Source organism: Palaemon carinicauda, chromosome 43, assembly GCF_036898095.1.
Source record: "Palaemon carinicauda isolate YSFRI2023 chromosome 43, ASM3689809v2, whole genome shotgun sequence".
Classification (NCBI taxonomy): domain Eukaryota; kingdom Metazoa; phylum Arthropoda; class Malacostraca; order Decapoda; family Palaemonidae; genus Palaemon; species Palaemon carinicauda.
This window is the reverse complement of record NC_090767.1, coordinates 61,056,443-61,080,887: the sequence shown is the minus strand read 5'-3', so window position 1 is coordinate 61,080,887 and position 24,445 is coordinate 61,056,443. Positions and strand designations below refer to the sequence as shown.

The 24,445-nt window shown below is 41.7% G+C and overlaps 1 protein-coding gene across 1 annotated transcript in view; it reads right to left on the bottom strand.

Moving 5' to 3' along the window:
* Positions 1-4,426: 4,426 nt before the first annotated feature.
* Positions 4,427-24,445, bottom strand: part of LOC137633916 (serine-rich adhesin for platelets-like) — a 94,119-nt gene continuing 74,100 nt past the window's right edge. The window contains 5 exon segments of the mRNA XM_068366152.1: positions 4,427-7,817; positions 12,404-12,959; positions 13,692-13,816; positions 15,524-15,673; positions 16,724-16,986. Of these exon segments, the coding sequence (XP_068222253.1) occupies positions 6,804-7,817; positions 12,404-12,959; positions 13,692-13,816; positions 15,524-15,673; positions 16,724-16,986 (2,108 nt within the window). The 3' untranslated portion in view covers positions 4,427-6,803.

Here is a 24,445-nt window from a genome sequence, read left to right as displayed (position 1 = left end):
ATATCAGGGGACGTATTTCTTGATACGACACGTGCCAATCTTCACCCCGAATAGAGTTTTTGCTCTGAGGGGGAAGAGTGGCGAAATTGAAGGGGAGCCGTTATCAAGGTACCCGGTGGATCCCCTTCCCGTACTAATACTGGATCCAATATGGCTGCCCATTTCCTTGTTTTGTAGCGCTTTATGCACGGCGTACTCCCACTTGCTCTAGTGTTCTAGATCGCTATTTCGAGGATTTCATCATGCGACGAAAAAGACAGTTGCTGCCTTGCAGTCTTGCTTTTTAGCAAAAGGCTAAAGTCCCCTGCCAATAACTATAGAAACTGCTGCCTTGCAGTTAGACTGTTAAATCAAAGTTTAGGCCCATCACCAATAACTGTGGTTGATGACTGCAAGGGCATGCAATCATAAAAACCCTCTCCCACATTATAAACCATGCTTCATACAATACCCTAGGGATAACGGGAAAGAGGAAGTACTCAACGACTGATTTCTATTTCCTAACCGACTCCTGTACTTGGAAGAGTTGGCTGCAGAAACCCAGAAAACCACCCTGAAGGATGTCGAATGCCGATAAGGACAGAGCTCTCAGCGATTTCAAAGGCTAACTCGGAAACACCATCGGAGAGAAAGCGAGAGGACAAAGAACTACGAATAACAGGAGGTATTTGTCCCGAAAGGCTTCTTCCACACACACTTCTCTTCACCATGTTGCCGCTTCCCCATTGCCCAATGGCATTACAGTGTATGGTGAAAGAGTCATGCTTCAACTGCACAGTAGGTGAAAGAGTCATGCTTCAACTGCAGAGTAGGTGAAAGAGTCATGCTTCAACTGCACAGTAGGTGAAAGAGTCACGCTTCAACTGCGCATTAGGTGAGAGTCGTGCTTCAACTGCACAGTAGGTGAAAGAGTCGTGCTTCAACTGCACAGTAGGTGAAAGAGTCATGCTTCAAGTCCCCCTGAGGAAAAGGGACGTAGTCTCCAGCTTCCAGAACCACGATATTCCTCTATATCGACATTGACATAACTAAATTCTTGTACTTTGCCAAGGTCTCGAGTACAGTAATATTAAGCCCTACGTTGCCGATTAGTTTCCGGAGACTCGAATTAAGTCGATTTTCAATGTAGGTCAAATTTCCTACCTACAAAATGACTTACACATTCCTTATACAAGTACTGAACATGAAAAGGTACTTCTAACCGGCTACCATTTTACAGACACCAGATACAGTATTTATATAAATGAGCTTACATAGAAAGTAAAGTCCTGTACAATTAACCCTTTTACCCCCAAAGGACGTACTGGTACGTTTCACAAAACCCATCCCTTTACTCCCATGGACGTACCGGTACGTCCTTGCAAAAAAATGCTATAAAATTTTTTTTTTTCATATTTTGATAATTTTTTGAAAAAATTCAGGCATTTTCCAAGAGAATGAGACCAACCTGACCTCTCTATGACAAAAATTAAGGCTGTTAGAGCAATTTAAAAAAAAATATACTGCAAAATGTGCTGGGAAAAAAATAACCCCTTGGGGGTTAAGGGTTGGAAATTTCCAAAGAGCCTGGGTGTAAAAGGGTTAAAATAATCATTTTATAACTTGGAGACCGATATAAAGTCTAGAAAAACGACGCGACTGATTTCATTATCGTCTTTCATACTTGGGAACGAGAGACGTAAGGTTGGAACCGACGCATGTTGAATCAACGTAAAAGGGTTAGTACAGTATTGGCGATGTAGGTGACCACAACAGACCTGAAAGAACCAATTTCTCATTCTTTGTCAACGTTTCGAGCACAGCAGCAGCGACGTAGGCAAACCAATGGTTGATGCAGAAAGCTGCCTGAAGGAACTCCGGGATCAATGAGAAGAGAGAGACTTACACCCTTGATCATACAGTATAGAATTTCCTCTATCGAGAGTTTGGGAGGCAGGATCTTGCTTGACCATCTTGCCCGCAGAGAATTCTCACACCTGAAATCTAAATAAAATTTGGAAATCAAATCGCCTGAAATTACATATAAAAATCAGGCGATATATCAGTTTGGTAAGATCGGTGTTATTCTATGGAAACGAGTCATGGTATGACAATGAAACAATCTTCAATAGATTAGGAAGATTTGAGAACAAAGCTCTAAGATTTGAGAACAAAGCTCTAAGTAAAATATTGAGAGTTAAATGGCAGGACAGGATTAGAAATTAAACTATGAGAGAGCTTACTCGAGTGCCATATGTGGATGAGGTCCTGATGAGGGGTAGATGGTGATGATTTTGGCATGCTATTCGTACCCCCTAAGAGATATTAGTTCACCAAATGTTTAGCAGGGCTCCGGAAGGCACTAGAAGAGTTGGAAGCCCTAGGCCTACATGGTTGAGAACCGAGACTAGGACCTGATGTACACCTTGAAAAGATTGAAGCAGGGCCTCTATTAACAATCAGCATCTCTTTCGGAAGTTCAACTGCTTTTAGGCCCTCCTGCCGCCAGAGACTGATCAAGTACAGAATAATGGAGCTTCTGCTGTCGAATGCATCCATGCAATGGGGCATCTCGACGCTCATTTGCAAACGTTCTCAGCACAAGTCACGAGAACTTACCGCTGCTTAGACTGGCCATGAAGGGAAAGAACAGGTAACAGGTGATATCGTTCCATCAATTGCAAGCTCGTGAGAGCGTCATCGGTGGTAACCAGGAAAACAATAATAGAGGGAACGCTCTATCACTGACAGATCATGAATAGAACATGTTCATGATCACGCTCGCATAAAGGAATGTCCTGTCACTCATAAAATTGTCGGCTCATCTAACTCCATAAGGCAATTTCTCTCCATTCGGGACCGAAGTATTCTAAGGGAGAGAGACCAAGATGTACCTTAATCACCCAGGGGAGTGAACCAAAGGGAGAGAGACCAAGGTGTACCTCAATTGCCCAAGGGAAGGAAGCGAAGAGCAGTGCCCTTCAACTTAACCCTTTTACCCCTAGGCTATTTGGAAATTTCCAACCGTTAACCCCCAGGGGGTTATTTTTTTCCCAGCACATTTTGCAGTATATATTTTTTTTAAATTGCTCTAACAGCCTTAATTTTTGTCATAGAGAGGTCAGGTTGGTCTCATTCTCTTGGAAAAGGCCTGAATTTTCTCAAAAAATTATCAAAAATATGAAAAAAAAAATTTTATAGCATTTTTTTGCAAGGACGTACCGGTACGTCCATGGGGGTAAAGGGATGGGTTTTGTGAAACGTACCAGTACGTCCTTGGGGGTAAAAGGGTTAACCAACAGCATGCATGCTCGAGACTGAGAACCACCAGTGGGAGCGTAAACCCCGTGTTGCGTACCAAAACACTTTTCCAGTTTTCGTTGGTTCACCCCATCGCATCGTTTCTCTCTCTCTCAGAAGAGGTGACCTTAGAAGTCCTAACAGCGGCCAAAAAACTTTCCTCTGCCGATGTAAAACTAGTGATGCCCTTGGAAGATAAACGTCTCCCACACAAAGTACATATTTGCGGCTCACCCAAAACATTTGTATATCCCTGTACATTAATTCAATATACCCAGGTTTACCCAAAACAAAATAGCCTGTCGGCACACTTACCCATTCACCTGGAAAGCGAAAGGAAAGAATTGAAATAGCCAGTCAAAAGCAAGTGTCTAGCAGACTGTAATTATATAATACCTGTAACTCATTATATTTTTAATACCTGTCCAAGCTTTCACTAAAATCATAAGTCTTATTAAAGAAGATGGTTTCATTTTGTGTAGGAGCAAACAAATTATTCTGCAGCATTACCGATCAAGCCCAAAATCTCTCTGCACTATCAAATCTTACTGTTTAAATCCAAAGAGACGCTAAAGTGATAAGGCCGAGACTATTCTCGCGACATGAGTAGGTACAGGGTATCCAATGGAACTTTTTTATGTAGTCCGGTGATGACAATAGTGGGGCATTGGGCAACATACACACCCATGGATGTTAAAACACTTCCAGTTTCAAGTCTTTGTGGCTAAATTAAATAAAATTAATATTTTCTCTTCAACATACAGTACTCGCTTTCTTCAATTCGAGAAAGAAACGTATCACGTAAGTAATTTTTGCCTACAGTTTTCCCTCTGCGGGCAACTAAAGCAATCATAGAAGGAAACATATTGAGCCAACATGAATAATTACAGAACACAAATTGATAATCCAACATAAACATAGGCCACAAATTAAGGAGCCAACATAATCATAGAACAGTAATTGAGGATCCAACATGAATAATCATAGACCACATATTAATGAGCCAACATAAACAATCCTAGACCACATATTAACGAGCCAACATGAATAATCATAGAACACATATTCAGGAGCCAACATAATCATAAAATAGTAATTGAGGATCAACATAACTAATTTTGCAAGTTCAAAAGGAAAATAAAACGGGTTTAGACTTTGTCTGTATTTAGGTTATCTGAATATAATAATAATAATCATAATTGTAATAATACAGTATGTATATATTTATATGTATATAAAGATACAAACTGAACCATGAAATATATATACAGGCGTGTCTACTTATTCAGGGTTGATGCGCTACGCGGGGGTTATTTTTCAGTCCGCAATATATCTAGCCGTTTCTAAGGTTTTTATGAATCACTTACTGAAAACACTTTTAATACTCAGTGATACACCTTCTAAAGTAATACGTAAGACTGCTATAAATCTGACGGCATATTTTAGTCGCATTGCAATGTTGGCGCTCGATCAACCGTGAATGAATAGTTCACAGAGTTTTTCAAATAAGTTTATATTTTTTCTATTTACAGATGGTTTTCGTGAGGGCTGTTTCTTCTACAGTACTGTTGAGTCAGCAGAAGTGAGGCCTCCTGTTCCTCTTAGACAAATAGAAGTTGGGAAAAAGTCATTTCTTTCGCAAGAAAATTTGTATGACCTTAATTTCAGTCGTCTTCTCTCTTGCTTATTCATTACAGTACTATATTTAATATACAAAAAACATCATGCTGTTGAGTAGTACACAAAAAAGTTCCGGCAGATTCTCACAAAAAAAGGGGTCCAAGTTATTAAGGCACTTTTTTTTCTTATACTCATCTCTGCCTGAATTTCAGACCCTAACTTGGGAGCAAGTGACCAGCAGTAACGAGAGGCGTACAACGTACAGAAATGCAATACAGTACAGTACCTTGTTAGAAATAAACAACGAAACATTTCCCCCACAAAAGACATCTTTCCTAAAGTACAATTCAGCGTAAAGAAAAACATAACAAAAATTGAGTCTTCTTTAGAACGTGGTTACGTTTTGCATCTTTCATAAATTCATAAATAATCATTCTAACTTACGCGAATCCTCGCGCCTAACTTAACTTTGCAGCTCAATGGAAGAGTTTCGCGAGCGGAGGGCAGTCGTCTGAAACGCAGCCGCCCCTCGCGCAAACTTTTGACGAAGGCTTACACGCTAGCACCAACTAAGGAAAGGCAAGGTCAAGTTACCGGACTTCAGTGATCTCCATCGAGTCTTTAACTTACTATACTTATTTTGAGTTAAATAAAGTGGTTCGAAAGATAACACGTCAGGCAGACTCGTCCCTACCTTCAAAATCGTCCGTCCTGGGTAAAGCTCACAAGATACGCCTTACTCGAGGGGCCCTTAATATAAAATAAACCTAAATGAATCTGTACAAGTGTTTAATAAGTTCATACGCAATGTATCAGCTGGATAGAAGGGCGGAGAAATGCCTACGCAGACATCCGATCAATCGCAAATAGATGAAACACTAACTCCTCTCTCTATCACTTGTAAATAATGGTTATCCATGCTGTACACATCACTCTTAGAGAAAAGAAGCATAAGAAATGAATGATTTATAAGTTGTTCCAGCGTTAAAGGCTTTTCGATGCAGTATAAACGAACGAGAAAATCCCACGTCCCCTGTCAGCTGCCTGAATCAGAGGCACTACTCAAAAAGGTGGATTTTGTTTACGTTACGATCCGCCAGGGGGAAGCGTCGACTGTCTCAAACTAATTACATACCCTATTTATATCAATTTTAATTGATATCATCCAAAAATACAGTAATATGAACTTTTCAAAAGTGCTGGAAAAATGAAGAGAAGCTTTACATATAACAAAAGTCCCAATGTCGTCACGTCGGGTCGAAAGAGCACTTAGAGCTATATACACATGTCAAATATGTGTAGGGTCTAAATATATACTTATACATGTATATACATACTGAATACATATTAATATACGTCCATATATATCGCTCATACATCCAGTATTATGTCTGGCATACCTGGCTGGCTGCATTTACACCTATCGACTTTATCTACATCATAATGCTTACGTTATAGATATTTTCAGCTTTATCCTACAAATAGAAAAGTATTCTCTCTCCCCCAAAAGAAAGGTTAATAATATTTAGTATGTACAAGGCAACATCTTCAATGATAACAAGCTCTGACAAGGCAATGGTTTGAGACAAGACGCGACGAAGGAAGCGCCGTCGGTCTCAGGGGAGAGGAAGGAAGACGTGCGTAGATACCACCAGACGTAAATGCAGCCAGCTCTTATGCAGTAAATGTTAGTATGAATATATAATTTATTACCTATATGACACACAAATGATATCAGGAGACGCACATGGTTATCCAATATGGAAAATACACAAGATTCTCCTCCTCTTTGTTTTTCACCCATTGAAAAAAAAACACGGACAAATTCAATGATTCCTCTCAAATATTTGGTTCCAAAGTGGAGGTCCTGCGACCGAATCCTTTGAGGAGATTCGCGCGACTCTCTAAGAAGACTCGTTGCTGAAGGCGTAATTTCCGGTCCTGCGAAGGCCACTCAGGCCACCGTGGTTTTTGATGGCCACCATTAGCTCCTCCCTAGCGTCCAGCTCCGGGCCGGTCTTGGCGGACACGATGCGTTTTCCCGAAGCGGTTCGCCTCTCGGGGGCTCCTGCCATGGGTGGGGGTGGAGGCGGAGCCATCGGGGGAGCTGGAGGTGGGGGTGGAGGCGGTGCTCCTCCACTCTGACTGGCAGCGGGTGGAGCAGGAGGAAGGACGGGAGCAGGCGGGGGAGAAAAGACGTCGGAGGGGGGAGAGGCTCTCAGGGCTGCGGGCACCGGCTTCAACTGCACCCCGGCGAAAGCGGGTCCAGATGAGGGACTCGACCGTGGAGAAGGCGAGGTTCTCGAGGGAGCCCCCTGGGACGGGCCCATCTTTGGCGGGGAGACGCGCGTGGAGGAAGACAGTGCCGGTGCGGGCGAAGGACCGCGAGGAGCAGGCTGCGAGACAGCGGCGACCAGCCTGGCGGCAGTCGGGGCGTCTGGAATTGGAACGCTCTGTGGTGGAGAGGGTCCCCTGGCCGGAGCGACAGAAGATGACGATGACGTGGCGTTTGAGGTTGGCTGCGGCTGAGCTTTACTGGCGCTGTTGATGATCTTGCTGTGGAAAGTGCTTCCCTGAGCACCAGCCTTGTCCTCTCCAGGTTGCCGGAAGCCGCGGACGACCGGAGCGACCTGCCTCGGCACGTTTCGCGGCGGGTCGTTGTTCAGCTGGACGACGGACTTCACTTTATCTTTGGTCACGGCTTCCCCACCTGGAGACACCTCCTTGTCGGGGGATACGGTCACGACCGAGGTGTAGCGGGGACCAGCCGCTTCTGTTTCGGCAGCCTTGGGTCTCGACGACACGAACGAGCTGCCTGCCGGCTTGGCGGCCCCGTCGCCGTTGTAATAGTAGGTCATCGGGGGATCCTGCACTTGGACGTCTTGTCCGAAGTAGGTCAGGGGCTTTGAGGGTTCGTCCTGTAAGAAGGATGTGAATTAGTACTTATAGTTTACGATCCTGTAAGGATGTGAATTAGTAATTATAGTTTACGATTGTTTAAAGTGATGTATTAAAACAACTACACAGTATACAGCCATATCTCATATTATAGAGTTCAAAGTAGTTTTAAACTTTAAAATTACAAGCCACGAAATCATAAGAAAAATGTAAATCGATATTCTGTCTAGAAAAGTAAAGGCTCAAGAATGAACTAAATTTCACTATGATCAATTACTACAATACTGTAAATAGTACTGTATTTAAAAATCGAAATAGAGATTTGCACAGTCTATACAGCCATATCTAAGTTATATTATTTGAAATTGTTGTAAACTTAAAATTGAAAGCTTTTTGCCATGAAATTATGGGATAAATGAATCCATTATATTGTAAATTTTCAAATAATTTATCATACATACATATACCAAGGCACTTCCCCCAATTTTGGGGGGTAGCCGACACCAACAATGAAACAAAACAAAAAGGGGACCTCTACTCTCTACGTTCCTTCAGCCTAACCAGGGACTCAACCGAGTTCAGCTGGTACTGCTAGGGTGCCACAGCCCAACCTCCCACATTATCCACCACAGAAGAAGCTTCATAATGCTGAGTCCCCTACTGCTGCTACCTCCGCGGTCATCTAAGGCACCGGAGGAAGCAGCAGGGCCTACTGGAACTGCGTCACAATCGCTCGCCATTCATTCCTATTTCTAGCACGCTCTCTTGCCTCTCTCACATCTATCCTCCTATCACCCAGAGCTTTCTTCACACCATCCATCCACCCAAACCTTGGCCTTCCTCTTGTACTTCTCCCATCAACTCTTGCATTCATCACCTTCTTTAGCAGACAACCATTTTCCATTCTCTCAACATGGCCAAACCACCTCAACACATTCATATCCACTCTAGCCGCTAACTCATTTCTTACACCCGTTCTCTCCCTGACCACTTCGTTCCTAACCCTATCTACTCGAGATACACCAGCCATACTCCTTAGACACTTCATCTCAAACACATTCAATTTCTGTCTCTCCATCACTTTCATTCCCCACAACTCCGATCCATACATCACAGTTGGTACAATCACTTTCTCATATAGAACTCTCTTTACATTCATGCCCAACCCTCTATTTTTTACTACTCCCTTAACTGCCCCCAACACTTTGCAACCTTCATTCACTCTCTGACGTACATCTGCTTCCACTCCACCATTTGCTGCAACAATAGACACCAAGTACTTAACCTGATCCACCTCCTCAAGTAACTCTCCATTCAACATGACATTCAACCTTGCACCACCTTCCCTTCTCGTACATCTCATAACCTTACTCTTACCCACATTAACTCTCAACTTCCTTCTCTCACACACCCTTCCAAATTCTGTCACTAGTCGGTCAAGCTTCTCTTCTGTGTCTGCTACCAGTACAGTATCATCCGCAAACAACAACTGATTTACCTCCCATTCATGATCATTCTCTCCTACCAGTTTTAATCCTCGTCCAAGCACTCGAGCATTCACCTCTCTCACCACTCCATCAACATACAAGTTAAACAACCACGGCGACATCACACATCCCTGTCTCAGCCCCACTCTCACCGGAAACCAATCACTCACTTCATTTCCTATTCTAACACATGCTTTACTACCTTTGTAGAAACTTTTAACTGCTTGCAACAACCTTCCACCAACTCCATATAACCTCATCACATTCCACATTGCTTCCCTATCAACTCTATCATATGCTTTCTCCAGATCCATAAACGCAACATACACCTCCTTACCTTTTGCTAAATATTTCTCGCATGTCTGCCTTACTGTAAAAATCTGATTCATACAACCCCTACCTCTTCTAAAACCACCCTGTATTTCTAAGATTGCATTCTCTGTTTTATCCTTGATCCTATTAATCATTACTCTACCATACACTTTTCCAACTATGCTTAACAAACTAATACCTCTTGAATTACAACACTCATGCACATCTCCCTTACCCTTATATAGTGGTACAATACATGCACAAACCCAATCTACTGGTACCATTGACAACACAAAACACATATTAAACAATCTCACCAACCATTCAAGTACAGTCACACCCCCTTCCTTCAACATCTCAGCTTTCACACCATCCATACCAGATGCTTTTCCTACTCTCGTTTCATCTAGTGCTCTCCTCACTTCCTCTATTGTAATCTCTCTCTCATTCTCATCTCCCATCACTGGCACCTCAACACCTGGAACAGCAATTATATCTGCCTCCCTATTATCCTCAACATTCAGCAAACTTTCAAAATATTCCGCCCACCTTTTCCTTGCCTCCTCTCCTTTTAACAACCTTCCATTTCCATCTTTCACTGTCTCTTCAATTCTTGCGCCGACCTTCCTTACTCTCTTCACTTCTTTCCAAAACTTCTTCTTATTCTCTTCATATGACTGACCCAGTCCCTGACCCCACCTCAGGTCAGCTGCCCTCTTTGCCTCACGTACCTTGCGCTTTACTTCCACCTTTTTCTCTCTATATTTTTCATACTTCTCTATACTATTACTCTGCAGCCATTCTTCAAAAGCCCTCTTTTTCTCTTCCACTTTTACCTTCACTCCTTCATTCCACCATTCACTGCCCTTCCTCATGCTGCCTCCAACAACCTTCTTCCCACATACATCACTTGCAATCCCAACAAAATTTTCTTTTACTAACTTCCACTCCTCCTCTAAATTACCAGTTTCTCTTACTCTCACCTCGTCATATGCCATTTTCAACCTTTCCTGATATTTACTTTTTACCCCCGGTTTTATCAGCTCTTCAACCCTCACTACCTCCCTTTTACATCCACCTACTCTATTCCCCCACTCTTTTGCTACAACTAATTTTCCTTCCACCAAAAAATGATCAGACATACCGTTAGCCATACCCCTAAACACGTGCACGTCTTTCAATCTTCCAAACATTCTTTTAGTTATCAACACATAATCCATTAATGCCCTTTCTACTACTCTTCCATTTGCCACTCTTACCCATGTATACTTATTTTTATCTTTCTTTTTAAAGAAGCTAGCACTTATTACCATCTCTTGCTCAACACATATCTACCAGTCTCTCACCACTCTCATTTTCACCTGGTACGCCATACTTACCAATGACACCTTCTACCTCTCCAGCGCCCACTCTAGCATTTAAGTCACCCATAACAACTACATAATTCCTTCTACTCAGTCCTTCTACACACCTAGTTAATTCATTCCAGAACTCATTCCGCTCTTCTTCACTTTTCTCACTACCTGGCCCATACGCACTAACAAACGCCCAACATTCCCTACCCAATCTAACCCTTACCCACATTAACCTAGATGATATCTCCTTCCATTCCACTACTTTACCTGTCATCCATTCACTCAGCAATAACGCCACACCCTCTCTCGCTCTTCCCCTTTCAATTTATGAAAAGCAAAATACTATCGCAGATAAATCAACAACTTAAGGTTTCAATCCGTGTTATAGTTAACAACGCAGGTTGCTAAATCTTATCAATGTACAGATATCAGAGGCTATGTCACTACCCAAGAGTAGAGAATAATGTCCTTCTCCTAGAAGAGCTTCTTACCATAGATAGAGTCTTTTCTACCCATATAAAGAGGAAAGTAGCCACTGAACAATTCCATTGCGGTAGTTAACCCCTTGAGTGAAGAAGAATTGTTTGGTAATTTCAGTGTCGTCAGATGTATGAGGAAAGGAGAGAATGTGTAATGAATAGGCCAGACTATTCGGTGTACGTGTAAGCAAAGGGAAAATGAGCCGTAACCAGAGGGATCCAATGTAGTAATATCTGATCAAAGGACCCAACAACAATCTAGTGGTAGCATCTCAATAGGCAGCTGGTGCCCAGGCGTATTCTTTACATATTCTCCTCTGTCCTCGTACACCTGACAACAGTGAGCTTACCAAACAGTTCTTCTTCGCTCAAGGGGTTAACTACTACATTATCTTTCTTCTGTGGCTACTTTCCACTTGGTAAAGGTAGAAGAGACTCTTTAGCTATGATAAAGCAGCACTTCTAGGAGAAGGACACTCTGTTATCAAACCATTGTTCTCTAGTCTTGGGTAGTGCCATAGCCTCTGTACCATGGCCTCCCACTGTCTTGGGTTAGAGTTCTCTTGCTTGAGGGTGCACTTGGGCACAATATTCTATCTTGCTTATCTCTCTCTTTTTTTTTTAAAGTTTTTATAGTTTATATATGAAAGATATAATTTCACGTTAATGTTCTTAAAATATTTTATTTTGATTGTTCATTACTTCTCTTGTAGTTTATTTCCTCGTTTTCTTTCCTAACTGGGCTATTTTTCCCTGTTGGATCCTTTTGGCTTATAGCATCCTGTATTTCCAATTATGGTTGTAGCTTAGCTAGTAACAATAATACTGTAATATAGATCCATGGAAAAAAAATATAAGATATATGACATTCTTTGAAAAATTCGTGTGTAATATATTTCTATTTCTGGAAAAATCAAGAACCTCTACGGACATCCATCGCCGACTTGAAGAAACGGCTCGGCCAAACCTTTACCTGAGAAGACACCGGCTCCTGGTAGGAATTCCGGTACTGGGGTCTGGCGGAATCGGCCTCGTCGGCGCTTCCCTTCTTGGCGTCGAAGTCTCGCCAGAAAGTCGCTCGGTCTGGCTCCTGCCGTTGTTGCTGCTGCTGCAGGAACTGGGCGAACTGCTTCTGCTGCTGTGGGGGGAGGGCCTGGAACTGCTGAGCGTGTACGGGGGCCTGCGGCTGCGGGACCTGGGGTTGAGCAAACTGCTGTGGTGCTTGAGCGTCGGTTTGAGCGGGCTGGTAGGCAGCTGGTGTGGGGGGCTGGTAGGCAGCTGGTGCGGGGGGCTGGTAGGCAGCCGGTGCGGGGGGCTGGTAGGCAGCCGGTGCTGGGGGCTGGTAGGCAGCCGGTGCGGGACGTTGCTGGTAGTGCGTCCCCGGTCCCACCGGACCGGCGGAGGAGAGGTCTTGCGTAGACCGCGATTTCGGGCTGGAGGTGACATAGTCCTGGTCGCGGTAGACGCCCACGGGCTGCGAGGGTCTCTCGTTCCAAGCGCCTACGCTAACGTTGGGTTCGTTGGGCCACCTGCGGAAGGTACGTACGTGAGAGCGGAGTTTACCAATTACAAGATTTTATACGAAACTTTGACAAACGACTACTCTTACAGATGGAATTTTGCTCATTTAAATAAAAGACTAACTTTTCCATAATAGGCCAAGAATAAAAATCAATTGTAAAATCTGTATTATTTTATACTGTATAAATAGATGTATTAACCCTTTTACCCCCAGGCTCTTTGGAAATTTCAAACCCTTAACCCCCAAGAGGCTATTTTTTTCCCAGCACATTTTGCAGTATATTTTTTCTTAAATTGCTCTAACAGGCTTAATTTTTGTCTTAGAGAGGTCAAGTTGGTCTCATTCTCTTGGAAAATGCCTGAATTTTCTAAAAAAAATTATCAAAATTATGAAAAAAATATTTTTTATAGCATTTTTTTGCGAGGACGTACCGCTACGTCCATGGGGGTAAAGGGATGGGTTTTGTGAAACGTACCAGTACGTCCTTTGGGGGTAAAAGTGTTAAATAAAAGACACTAACTTTTCCATAATAGGCAAAGAATCAAAATCAATTGTAAAATCTATCATTTTATACTGTATAAATAGATGTATTAAAATACAGTACATGTAGGACTGCCCATCATCATCTTGGTTCTTAAAAGTAAGTTTTTGATACAGAGCATTTTATACAGCTAGGAAAATGCCTGTAGATCTTATTCTGCCATACGTATAGATAAACACGTATAGAAGATACCTATACCTTCTCTGACTCGGCATCTGCTGACTGACAAGTCTGCTGCTACTCAGTCCCGGCTGCCCGGCGTCTGAAATCGTGATGTCCTGCATGCTCTGACTCAGGCGTCCCGGCGCGGCGCTCGGACGAAGCTGCGAAAGAGAGAGACGGTTCGAGTTATAACTTAAAGGCATTCTAAAAAGGGTGGTCTTTTATAATATAAATGAAAAATTCCCTGCTTTATTCATCCCTAAGGCTTTAAAATCAAAGTAAGGGCATTCTAAAAAGGGTGGTCTTTTTAATATTAATGAAGGATTCCCTGCCCTATTCATACCTCTGAGGCTTTAGATGCAGAGTCAGGGCATTATAAAAAGGGGGGTCTTTTATAATATAAATGAAGGAATCCCTGTTCTATTCATCCCTAAGGCTTTAAAATTAAAGTCAGGTCATTCTAAAAAGGGTGGTCTTCTTAACATAAATGAAGGATTCCCTGTCCCTTTCATCCCTAAGGCTTCTGAAGTAATGAAAGGCAGGTTATTAGTCTTGTTCTTTTCATTCTCTCTCAAGGGAGGTCTCTTAGAAGAAGAAGGAAGGATTCCCTGTCCCTTTCATCCCTAAGGCTTCAGAACAAAGTAAGGGCAGTCTAAAAAGGGTGGTCTTCTTAACATAAATGAAGGATTCCCTGCTATATTCACCATTAGGCCAATCACTGTCTCTAGACATTAATAAATAAAGCCTCACAATCTGTGCCTGCAAACCAATCTAGTATATAATACATTTAAAAGATATATAAAACTATATATCAATATTCATTTAATTTTTTCAGCAAAACAATAATATATTTTTATAATATTAATATTTTCGGTGCTAAAATGAGTACATTACCAGTTTTATTTTGACTAGCCAAGCTGAAACACTACATATTTCCTTGTTTTCTTTCCTCATTGGGCTATTTTTCCTTGTTGGATTCCTTGGGCATATAGCATCCTGTATAAACTTCCAATATATACCAAAAAGTCGTTTGCAAGTATAATTTTTTAGGCGAATTTGTAATTGTATCTTCAAAAACATATGGAATTAAAATGCCCTTAAAAAGTATCCGAAACAAATGGAAATAGTTAAAACTGTCCAAAACATATGGAAATAAATAAAACTGTCCAAAAACATACATAAAATGAAAACTCTTCCTAAAACTCCAAAGTATATTGAAAAAATTAAAACTGTTCCTAAAACTATCAAAAACACATGGTAATAACAAAACTGTCCAAAAAACCTATGGAAAAAATAAAACTGTTCCTTATACTCTCCAAAGTATTTTGAAAAAATTAAAACTGTTCCTAAAACTGTCCAAAACTTATGGAAATAATTAAAACTGTCCTAAACTTATGGAAATAATTAAAACTGTCCAAAACTTATGGAAATAATTAAAACTGTCCTAAACTTATGGAAATAATTAAAACTGTCCTAAACTTATGGAAATAACTAAAACTGTCCTAAACTTATGGAAAAATTTAACTTGTCCAAAAACATATGGAAAAATGAAAACTGTTCCTAAAACTCTCCAAAGTATTTTGAAAAAATTAAAACTGTTCCCAAAACTGTCAAAAAATTATGGAAATAATTAAAACTTTCCCTAAAACTGTCAAAAACTTATGGTAATAATTAAAACTCTTCCTGAAAGTGTCCAAAACTTATGGAAATAATTAAAACTTTCCTTAAAACTGTCCAAAACTTATGGAAATAATTCAAACTTTCCCTAAAACTGTCAAAAACCTTCTGTTATTGGAAAAGCAGATGTCCCCAAACACGGGCCCGTGTCCGTCCCCCCAGAAAATACCTCCAGTGGCTTCCCGACTCACCTCATTGCCGCCGAAGTTTGTGCTGCTACTAGACGAGGTGGAAGTCGTGGTCATCTCCATCTTGATCGGGATGATTCTCTCCACGGGACCAGACCGGACGGGGGGCGGGACTTCCGCGGGAGCCTCCTGGGACATGATGTCGCGCATGACCTGTCGGATAGCGATCAAAGTTATTATCATTATTACTAGTGTATGCAACCTGTCAAAAATGACAGCCCCATCTAGCCATGGTATGGCTACACCCTCTCCCACTACCCAAGTGATTCTTTCTCTTCATTATAGAGGGGAGATTACTTAAGCTACATCCCTAGTTGGAAAAGCAGGAGGCTATAAGCCCAAGGGCTCCAACGGGGAAAAAATAGCCCAGTGAGGAAAGGGAATAACGAACTGAAATAAACTATTGATGACGTTACCGTTTTTAAAATATGTTATTTTAATTACTAATTTTTCAGATCGTTTATCTATTTCCTTATTTCCTCACTGGGCTATTTTTCCCCAGTTGGAGCCCATGGGCTTATGGCATCTTTGATTTTCCAACTAGGGTTGTAGCTTAGCTAGTAGTAATAATAATAATAATAATTCAAATCAATTACATGGAGTTCTCTTGCTTGAGGGTACACTCGAGCACACTGTTCTATCTAGTTTCTCTTCCTCTTGTTTTGTTAAAGTTTTTATAGTATATATAGGAAATATTCATTTCAATGCTTTTACTGTCCTTAGAATATTTTATTTTTCCTTATTTCCTTTCCTCACTGGGCTATTTTCCTCGTTGGGGCCCCTGGGCTTATAGCATCCTGCATTTCTAACTAGGGTTGTAGCTTAGCATTTAATAATAATAATAATAATAATAATAATAATAATAATAATAATGTTGTGGGGATTAACTGGCCAATGGGGTAACATCCCTGACTGGTGATCGCAAGACTTGGGTTAGTCCCCCCATCAACCTCGTTAGTTCCTTTGGTCGCTGCAACCTCACTATCCTTAGGGGAGCCTATAGGTCTAAAGTATCTGCTGAATCATGAGCAGCTATTGCCTTGCCTTCCCTGGTCCTAGCACGGACGGAGAAGGGTTTGGGCGCTTAAATGTATATATGGTCAGTCTCTAGGGCACTGTCCTGCTTGATAAGGCAACGTCACTGTCCCTTGCCTCTGCCATTCATGAGCGACCTTTAAACCTTTAACACACGACCGTACTCACCCCAACGCTCTGCAGCTGCGGCGGATTCGAAGCCAGGGGAGCCACGCGACTGTGCAAAACATGCTGGTTTTGCAGGAGCTGCTGTTGCCATTTGAAGAAGTCTTGCTGCAGCTTGACGAACTCCTCGGCCAGCCTGGAGTCGTTGGGCATCATGCCGCCTGGCCCCCCGCCGCCCGTCATCATCATGGGCATGCCCATCATACCGGGAAATCCTGGCATCTCGGCGGCGTTGCTGGCTGCTATAGGGTTGGGTGGTACGCTTCCTGGAGGGATAATAAACGTCGATATTAGATAGTCTCTCGATGCGACAAGTTTTATACGAAATATTGGAGGAATTCTATAGTTATGAACTTCATTAACTTACCTATTTGCATTTAACCCTTTTACCCCCAAAGGACGTACTGGTACGTTTCACAAAACTCATCCCTTTACCCCCATGGACGTACCGGTACGTCCTTGCAAAAAATGCTATGAAAATTTTTTTTTTTCATATTTCTGATAATTTTTTGAGAAAATTCAGGCATTTTCCAAGAGAATGAGACCAACCTGACCTCTCTATGACAAAAATTAAGGCTGTTAGAGCAATTTTAAAAAATATATACTGCAAAATGTGCTTGAATAAAAAATAACCCCCTGGGGGTTAAGGGTTGGAAATTTCCAAATAGCCTGGGGGTAAAAGGGTTAAAGACAACTATATACTTTAGTCAGCATAAACACTATTAATGATGATTAATATACGGGCATATGAGTAAACAAATTAGTATTCCTATGGTTGCCAAGTATCTAAGATTTTTAAGACTTGGGGCAAAAGCATTAGCCATTTCCCCTAACAAAATAGTCTACCTCCATTACTTGCTAGTTAAATAATATATAATATTCCTAATTTTTACCGAACATTACACAAGTATATAATGCTGGTATAGTTCTGTTAACTCTTCAATACGTAGACCAACTTGCGTTCACTTCACAATGACAACTCGACGCAAATCAAAATTGCCGTGAAGGTACCATGCAGACCATTCCATCTCACTTGTAAGAGAGCAACACGGTACGGCAAAAGCATATGAATCTGCTGACTTCATTGAGAGAGAGAGAGATAAAGAGAGAGGCAGAGAGAGAGACTCATTGTCAATCTTGTAACCAATGCCTAGATCATGTCACCTTAATATAGTGTCACATGTTAAACATCACATCTCATAATAGTGACGTATGTTAAATGTCGTATGTTAAAACATTATTTCCCCAGGGGAGAGGAGGCAGCTTCTGAAAGTTAACGAAGCTTTATCGGCTTGACAAGCCAGCAAAAGCAGCGTGTGAACAGACCTCTTATCTAACTACAAATCAGCATTGTTAATAAGCGGCTGCGAAGGTCTCGGAGCGTAGCAGCGGCAGGGGCGTTAATGCGGAGAAGTCACAGCTCGTTAATTCAAGCACAGCCTTTACCTGACTCCGTACCCGAGGGCGAGACGCCAGGAGCTTGCTGCCCGCCACCTTCCCCCTCTCCGCCTCCGTCCGAGCCGTTGTGGAAAACGATCTGCGCTTCGGACTTGAAGGACATTTGGGCGGCTATATAATATGCGCTCGCTTGGGGACACTCAATTTAAATTTTCACCACTGATGTCTTACAGTTTTTAGTTCTCTTTCACTCCCTTCATTCGGCTTTGAAGTAATATCCCATTATAATTACTCTTTCAGCCGTCAAGTTTTATACTGGAGGAACACCAAGGATTTTTACATAATGTAGGTAAACATTGCAAACAAAATAACCTTCGAAACGTGAATATAAACTGCGATATCAACATATCAAGAATTTTGGACGTTTAGATATTCTTGCACAACAATAACTTATGAAACATAACATACAGGTAAAGTACTGGACTGTACACTGTACAGTTCTCAGGAAGCTAGACAAGTAAACAAGCTGATTTGTCCTATACAACTGACAATTTTGATTTGGGTATGCTAGTCAAAATGATACTGTCAATACTGACATTTAGGGTATGCTAGTCTAAATGATAAGGTCAATTCAGACGTTTTGGGTATGTTAGTCAAACAAGACAGCTCCATGTAAAGGTCAAACCGGAACACTCCGTAAAAAAGTTAAGCTCTCAAGGGACTGTATAGATGGTGTCAGACATTTTCAAGAGTAAAAATGCTTTTCATTCAGTTTATTTGTAGCACCGGGCTTTTAAAGATCCAAATGAGTTGTCAAGAACAAAGAATTATTTAGAGTGGAGAAGAGAAGAGATGGAGTCCATGGGTTTATAATTAGAAATGAGGAGTACAGTATGTATTACAGATGGCTCAGAGTTAAAAATTGGCATGAACGGACACCTGGTTTCAGAAGTTGGCTAAGCATCTGATAACGATATAGACTGGCAGTGATGGATTTCAAAACGATAGGTAGAAAAACCCAATAGAAAGAAGATATCTAGAATTAAGGTTAGGGACCTTACAGGAGAAAAGGGTGAGAAATTTAGGAAGATTGTAAGAGAGAGAGACGACTGGAAAGGTCGACCTTAGAGATTGGACAGGGTAAGAGGACAATATTTGGTTGGGTACGAGATAAATATGCGTATGGGAAACAGAAGAATTAGCGGGAAGAACCAGCAGATTCGGTGTCGAAAGGAGAAAAGGGGTGGTGGGACAAAGAGATGCAAGAATCAGTTAAAAGAATATCAAAAGGCATTTAACCCTTTTACCCCAAAAAGGACGTACTGGTACGTTTCACAAAACCTATCCCTTTACCCCCATGGACGTACCGGTATGTCCTTGCAAAAAAATGCTATACAAATTTTTTTTTCATATTTTTGATAATTTTTTTGAGAAAATTCAGGCATTTTCAAAGAGATTGAGACCAACCTGACCTCTCTATGACGAAAATTAAAGCTGTTAGATCAATTTAAATAAAAATATACTGCAATATGTGCTGGGAAAAAAATAACTCCTTGGGGGTTAAGGGTTGGAAATTTCCAAAGAGCCTGGCGGTAAAAGGGTTAAGTACTAAGTACTGGAAAGTATGACAGACGCAGAGAGCAGAACGGTACAAAGAAGAAAAAGATCCTAGAAGGAATCTAGGTATAACTATTGGTAGAGAGGTAGAACAATCAATTGAAAGGGCAGGGACAAAGGAAGGAGGATAAGATATCTAAGAATTCAAACTTGAGGAAAAGGCAAAGACAGGATTTTAAGCAACTGGTAGTTATGAGGAATAGAGATGGAAATATATCGCATGGGGATGATGGCATTAAGAGGAGACAGAGAGGAATATTTTGACCAACTATTGGATACTGAATAGGAAAAAGAGGAGCTGGGAGAAGCCTAAAAGGGTGGAGGGGCCACTGACGAAGATACGGAATACACAAGTGAAGCGAGTAGAATGGTAAAGCACCAGGCCCATCAGTTTCAAATTGAAATGGTCTACTAGCTACAGAGGAGGAAGAATGGATGTTCGATGTATTGAGAGCAATATGGGAAGAGGAAATAATGCCTGAAGGCTGGAAGGAGAGTCTAATGGTGTATATATTTAAACAGAAAGGCGACATCGTGGAATACGGTAATTACAGGAGACATAAACTAAGAGAGCATGGTTTGAACGCTTTCGAGAGGGTACTAGATGAAAGATTGAGAGGGATTAAAAGATTGGCAAACAGTAGTATCGATTCATAACGGGGAGAGAGACTGTGGATCCCATCTCTATAGTAAGGCAGTTCCAGGAAAAGAGACTAGAGGGAAACCAGAAGCTCTAGAGAAGGCTTATGATAAATTACCAAGAAAAGTGATGATTTTGGTGCTTGGGGAAGAGGAAGAGGAGAAGGTGTTTAGAGTGGTAGAGATATACAAAAGAATAAGGACAAAAGTAAGAACAGCTGTTGGAGAAACTGAAACCTTTAAAGATAATGTTGAATTACACCAGGGGTCAGCATTAAGCCCGATCATATTCTTGCAGGTCTTGGACGTGTCAAGCGAAGAGATCGGAAATGAGGAGTTGTGGGAGTTGCTGAATGAGGAAAACTTACAGAGAAGGGTTGTGGAGTGGCGAGAGACAAGGGAGAGGGGTGGCTTGAGGGTAAATGTGGATAAATGTCTTGGACGTGTTAAGTGAAGAGAGCTGCTGCCACCGAAAATAAGGAAGACTTACAGAGAAGGGTTGTGGAGCGGCAAGAGACAAGGGAGAAGGGGTGGCTTGAGGGTAAATGTGGATAAATGTGGATAAGACTGAAGTTATGTTGAGCAGTAAGGATGGTAAGGACAGGATAGCCACACATGAAAGTAGAGGCTTGGCTCTAAAACAGGTAGAACAATTTACATACTTGGGATCTACTATAAGTCAGGAGGGAGGATGCGAGGCTGAAGTTGAGAATAGGATAAAATCAGCATGGGGGATGTGGAGGGAGGTAGCAAGAGTGGTATGTGATAAGAAAAGGCCAACTAAAATAAACATCAAGATCTATAGCATAGTATTAACCCTTTTACCATCAGGCTCTTTGGAAATTTCCAACCCTTAACCCCCAAGGGGTTATTTATTTCCCAGCACATTTTGCAGTACAGTATATTTTTTTTAAATTGCTCTAACAGCCTTAATTTTTGTCATAGAGAGGTCAGGTTGGTCTCATTCTCTTGGAAAATGCCTGATTTTTCTCAAAAAATTATCAAAAATATGAAAAAAAAAAATTTTATAGCATTTTTTTGCAAGAACGGACCGGTACGTCCATGGGGGTAAAGGGATGGGTTTTGTGAAACGTACCAGTACATCCTTTGGGGGTAAAAGGGTTAAGAGGAAAGAGAATGCTAATTGGAAAATGATGAAATAAGAACAGCAGGTGTAGTAAGGATTACGGAGGTGATAATTTAACGACTAAGCTGGTGTCCGGACACGTGTTGGGGATGGAAAAGGACACGTGTTGGGGATGGAAAAGGACACGTGTTGGGGATGGAAAAGGACACGTGTTGGGGATGGAAAAGGACACGTGTTGGGGATGGAAAAGGACACGTGTTGGGGATGGAAAAGGACACGTGTTGGGGATGGAAAAGGACACGTGTTGGGGATGGAAAAGGACACGTGTTGGGGATGGAAAAGGACACGTGTTGGGGATGGAAAAGGACACGTGTTGGGGATGGAAAAGGACACGTGTTGGGGATGGAAAATGGGGAGGGAGTGAGGAGGGCTTTGGAGGAACTTGTCATGGGGAAGAAGATCACGAGGGAGGGAAAGAATTAGATGGCGAGATAAGATGAAGGATGATATGGAGAGAAGAGGTTCGGTGGAAGAGGCTGCCTTTGATAGAAGGAACAAGGCAACGGGTAATAATGTATCATATCGACTAAATCTACAATCATTTTGATGCGAATATTTCCCTCCATGGCTAATATGTACGTATGGTACGGTACAGTACGTAAATCATTGTCTGTCACAATTACTGTAATGAACTTTTCTACTTCTATTCATATATGACCTGACTATTATGGTTCTCAAACATGTGGAAGAATTTCAAATGCAGGCATGGAGGAAGTGGATGAGTTGGAGAGACCATGAGACAAATGAAGAACTAAGAACAGCTGGAGAAGAGAGAACTATAATTACAATAAAGAGAAGGCAGAGAAACTGGATAGGATACATTTTTACAGAGCAGCCAGGTTACTGAAGAGCATTTTGGGAGGTAAATTCGAAGGACGAAGACCCAGAGGACGGTAAAGCAAGCGAATGCTAGATGACCTGAAGGGAGAAGGTACCAAGAGCTAAAATAGGTGGCCATAAATAGAGAATTATGGAGGACAACTAATCCACGAAAGAACCTGCCTTAGAACAGAGCATTATAAGAGGAGTAGTACATACATACATACATATACCAAGGCCCTTCCCCCAATTTTGGGGGGGTAGCCGACATCAACAAAGAAACAAAAACAAAAAGGGGACCTCTACTCTCTACGTTCCTCCCAGCCTAACAAGGGACTCAACCGAGTTCAGCTGGTACTGCTAGGGTGCCACAGCCCACCCTCCCACATTATCCACCACAGATGAAGCTTCATAATGCTGAATCCCCTACTGCTGCTACCTCCGCGGCCACCTAAGGTCCTTTCCCGCTTCAAATGAGCTCAAGGTTTCTCTAGAAATGCCTCATGAAAAAAATACTATCCACGCCCTCAAAAACTTGGCAAGCCTAGTACATCTTTGATGACAAAAACTCCCGGGGCAGCCCTTGAACATAAAGAAGCATCTATTTCCAACTAAATCGTCCCCGTCGGTAGAGACACTAAAACTGATGGCGGTTTGAAGGTTAAGAGTCTAAAGTTGCTTCCTGTAGTTTCAACCTTGGCAGCTTTAGGGAAACGTGTGAGGTTGGACGTAGTTCGCTTCGAGTTATGAAGGTTGATCTTTTTTTTTTATTGGGGAAGCATAAATAGCTGGGACGTTGCCAGATTCGAGTCGTTTCTTCGCTCTATCAAACTTGGCAAAGTTTATGTTACCTTCAGCTGACAGAAAGAATATACTATACACCAAAATGATCTGGGCCGTTTATATTACCTTGAAAGGAAGAAAATTGTTTAAACACCCGGGAAACCCAAAAGTTAAAAATCTAATTTCTCAAGACAGATAAGATTCTACCATGTTAGACGTTGGATAGACAACTGATTTCTATAATACTTTCTTTCAACCTCGGGAAACCAAAAAGTTAAAAATCAAATTTCTCGAGACTGATAAGATTCTACCAAGTTAAACGTTGGATAAATAGACAACTGATTTCTATAATACTTTCTTTCAACCTTCAAACAATGACATTTTGTACATCCTCTTTCATTTATGACATCCTGTAATTTTGATCTAAGTAGGTCATCTAACAGGAAAGCTACCAAGATGTGTTAGACAAAGGTTAGTGGAATTATTAAACTACTTGACAACGTCCCATGAGTAAAATTTAGGTACTTATGATTTCATTTATCTTATCATCATCATCATCATCTCCTATGCCTATTGACGCATAGGGCCTCTGTTAGATTTAGCCAGTCATCTCCATCTTGAGCTTTCAATTCAATACTTTTCCATTCATCATCTCCTATTTTACGCTTCATAGTCCTCAGCCACGTAGGTCTGTTCTCCATTCATCATCTCCTACTTCACGCTTCATAGTCCTCAGCCACGTAGGTCTGGGTCTTCCAACTCTTCTAGTGCCTTGTGGAAGCTGAAAGTTTGGTGAACTAATCTCTCTCGGGGAGTGTGAAGAGCATGCCCAAACCATCTCCATCTACCCCTTATCACCATGATCTCATCCACATATGGCACTTGAGTAATCTCTCTTATAGTTTAATTTCTAATCCTGTCCAGCCATTTAACTCCCAATATTCTTCTGAGGACTTTGTTTTTGAATTTACTAAATCTGTTGGATATTATTCCTCTCATAAGATTGAAGTTGACATATCATTAGAGCAAGCCATTTTGGAATAAAACGAAGGACGAGATAACCTATTGAATACGTCCATGCCTCTCAATCTACTGGACTGGGGTTCTAGACCCTCTCAAGCTCGATAGCTTCTTGTAGTGTCCGCAACCTCACCATCCTTGTGAGCTAAGGATGAGTTTGTGTGAGCCCATGTCTATATGCTGAGACATCAGAACCCATTGCCTGGACCTTCCTGGTCCTAGCTTGGGTGGAGAGGGGACTTGCGTGCCGATATATGTGGTCAGTCTCTAGGGCCCTGTCACTGTCCCGAACACCTCCCTTG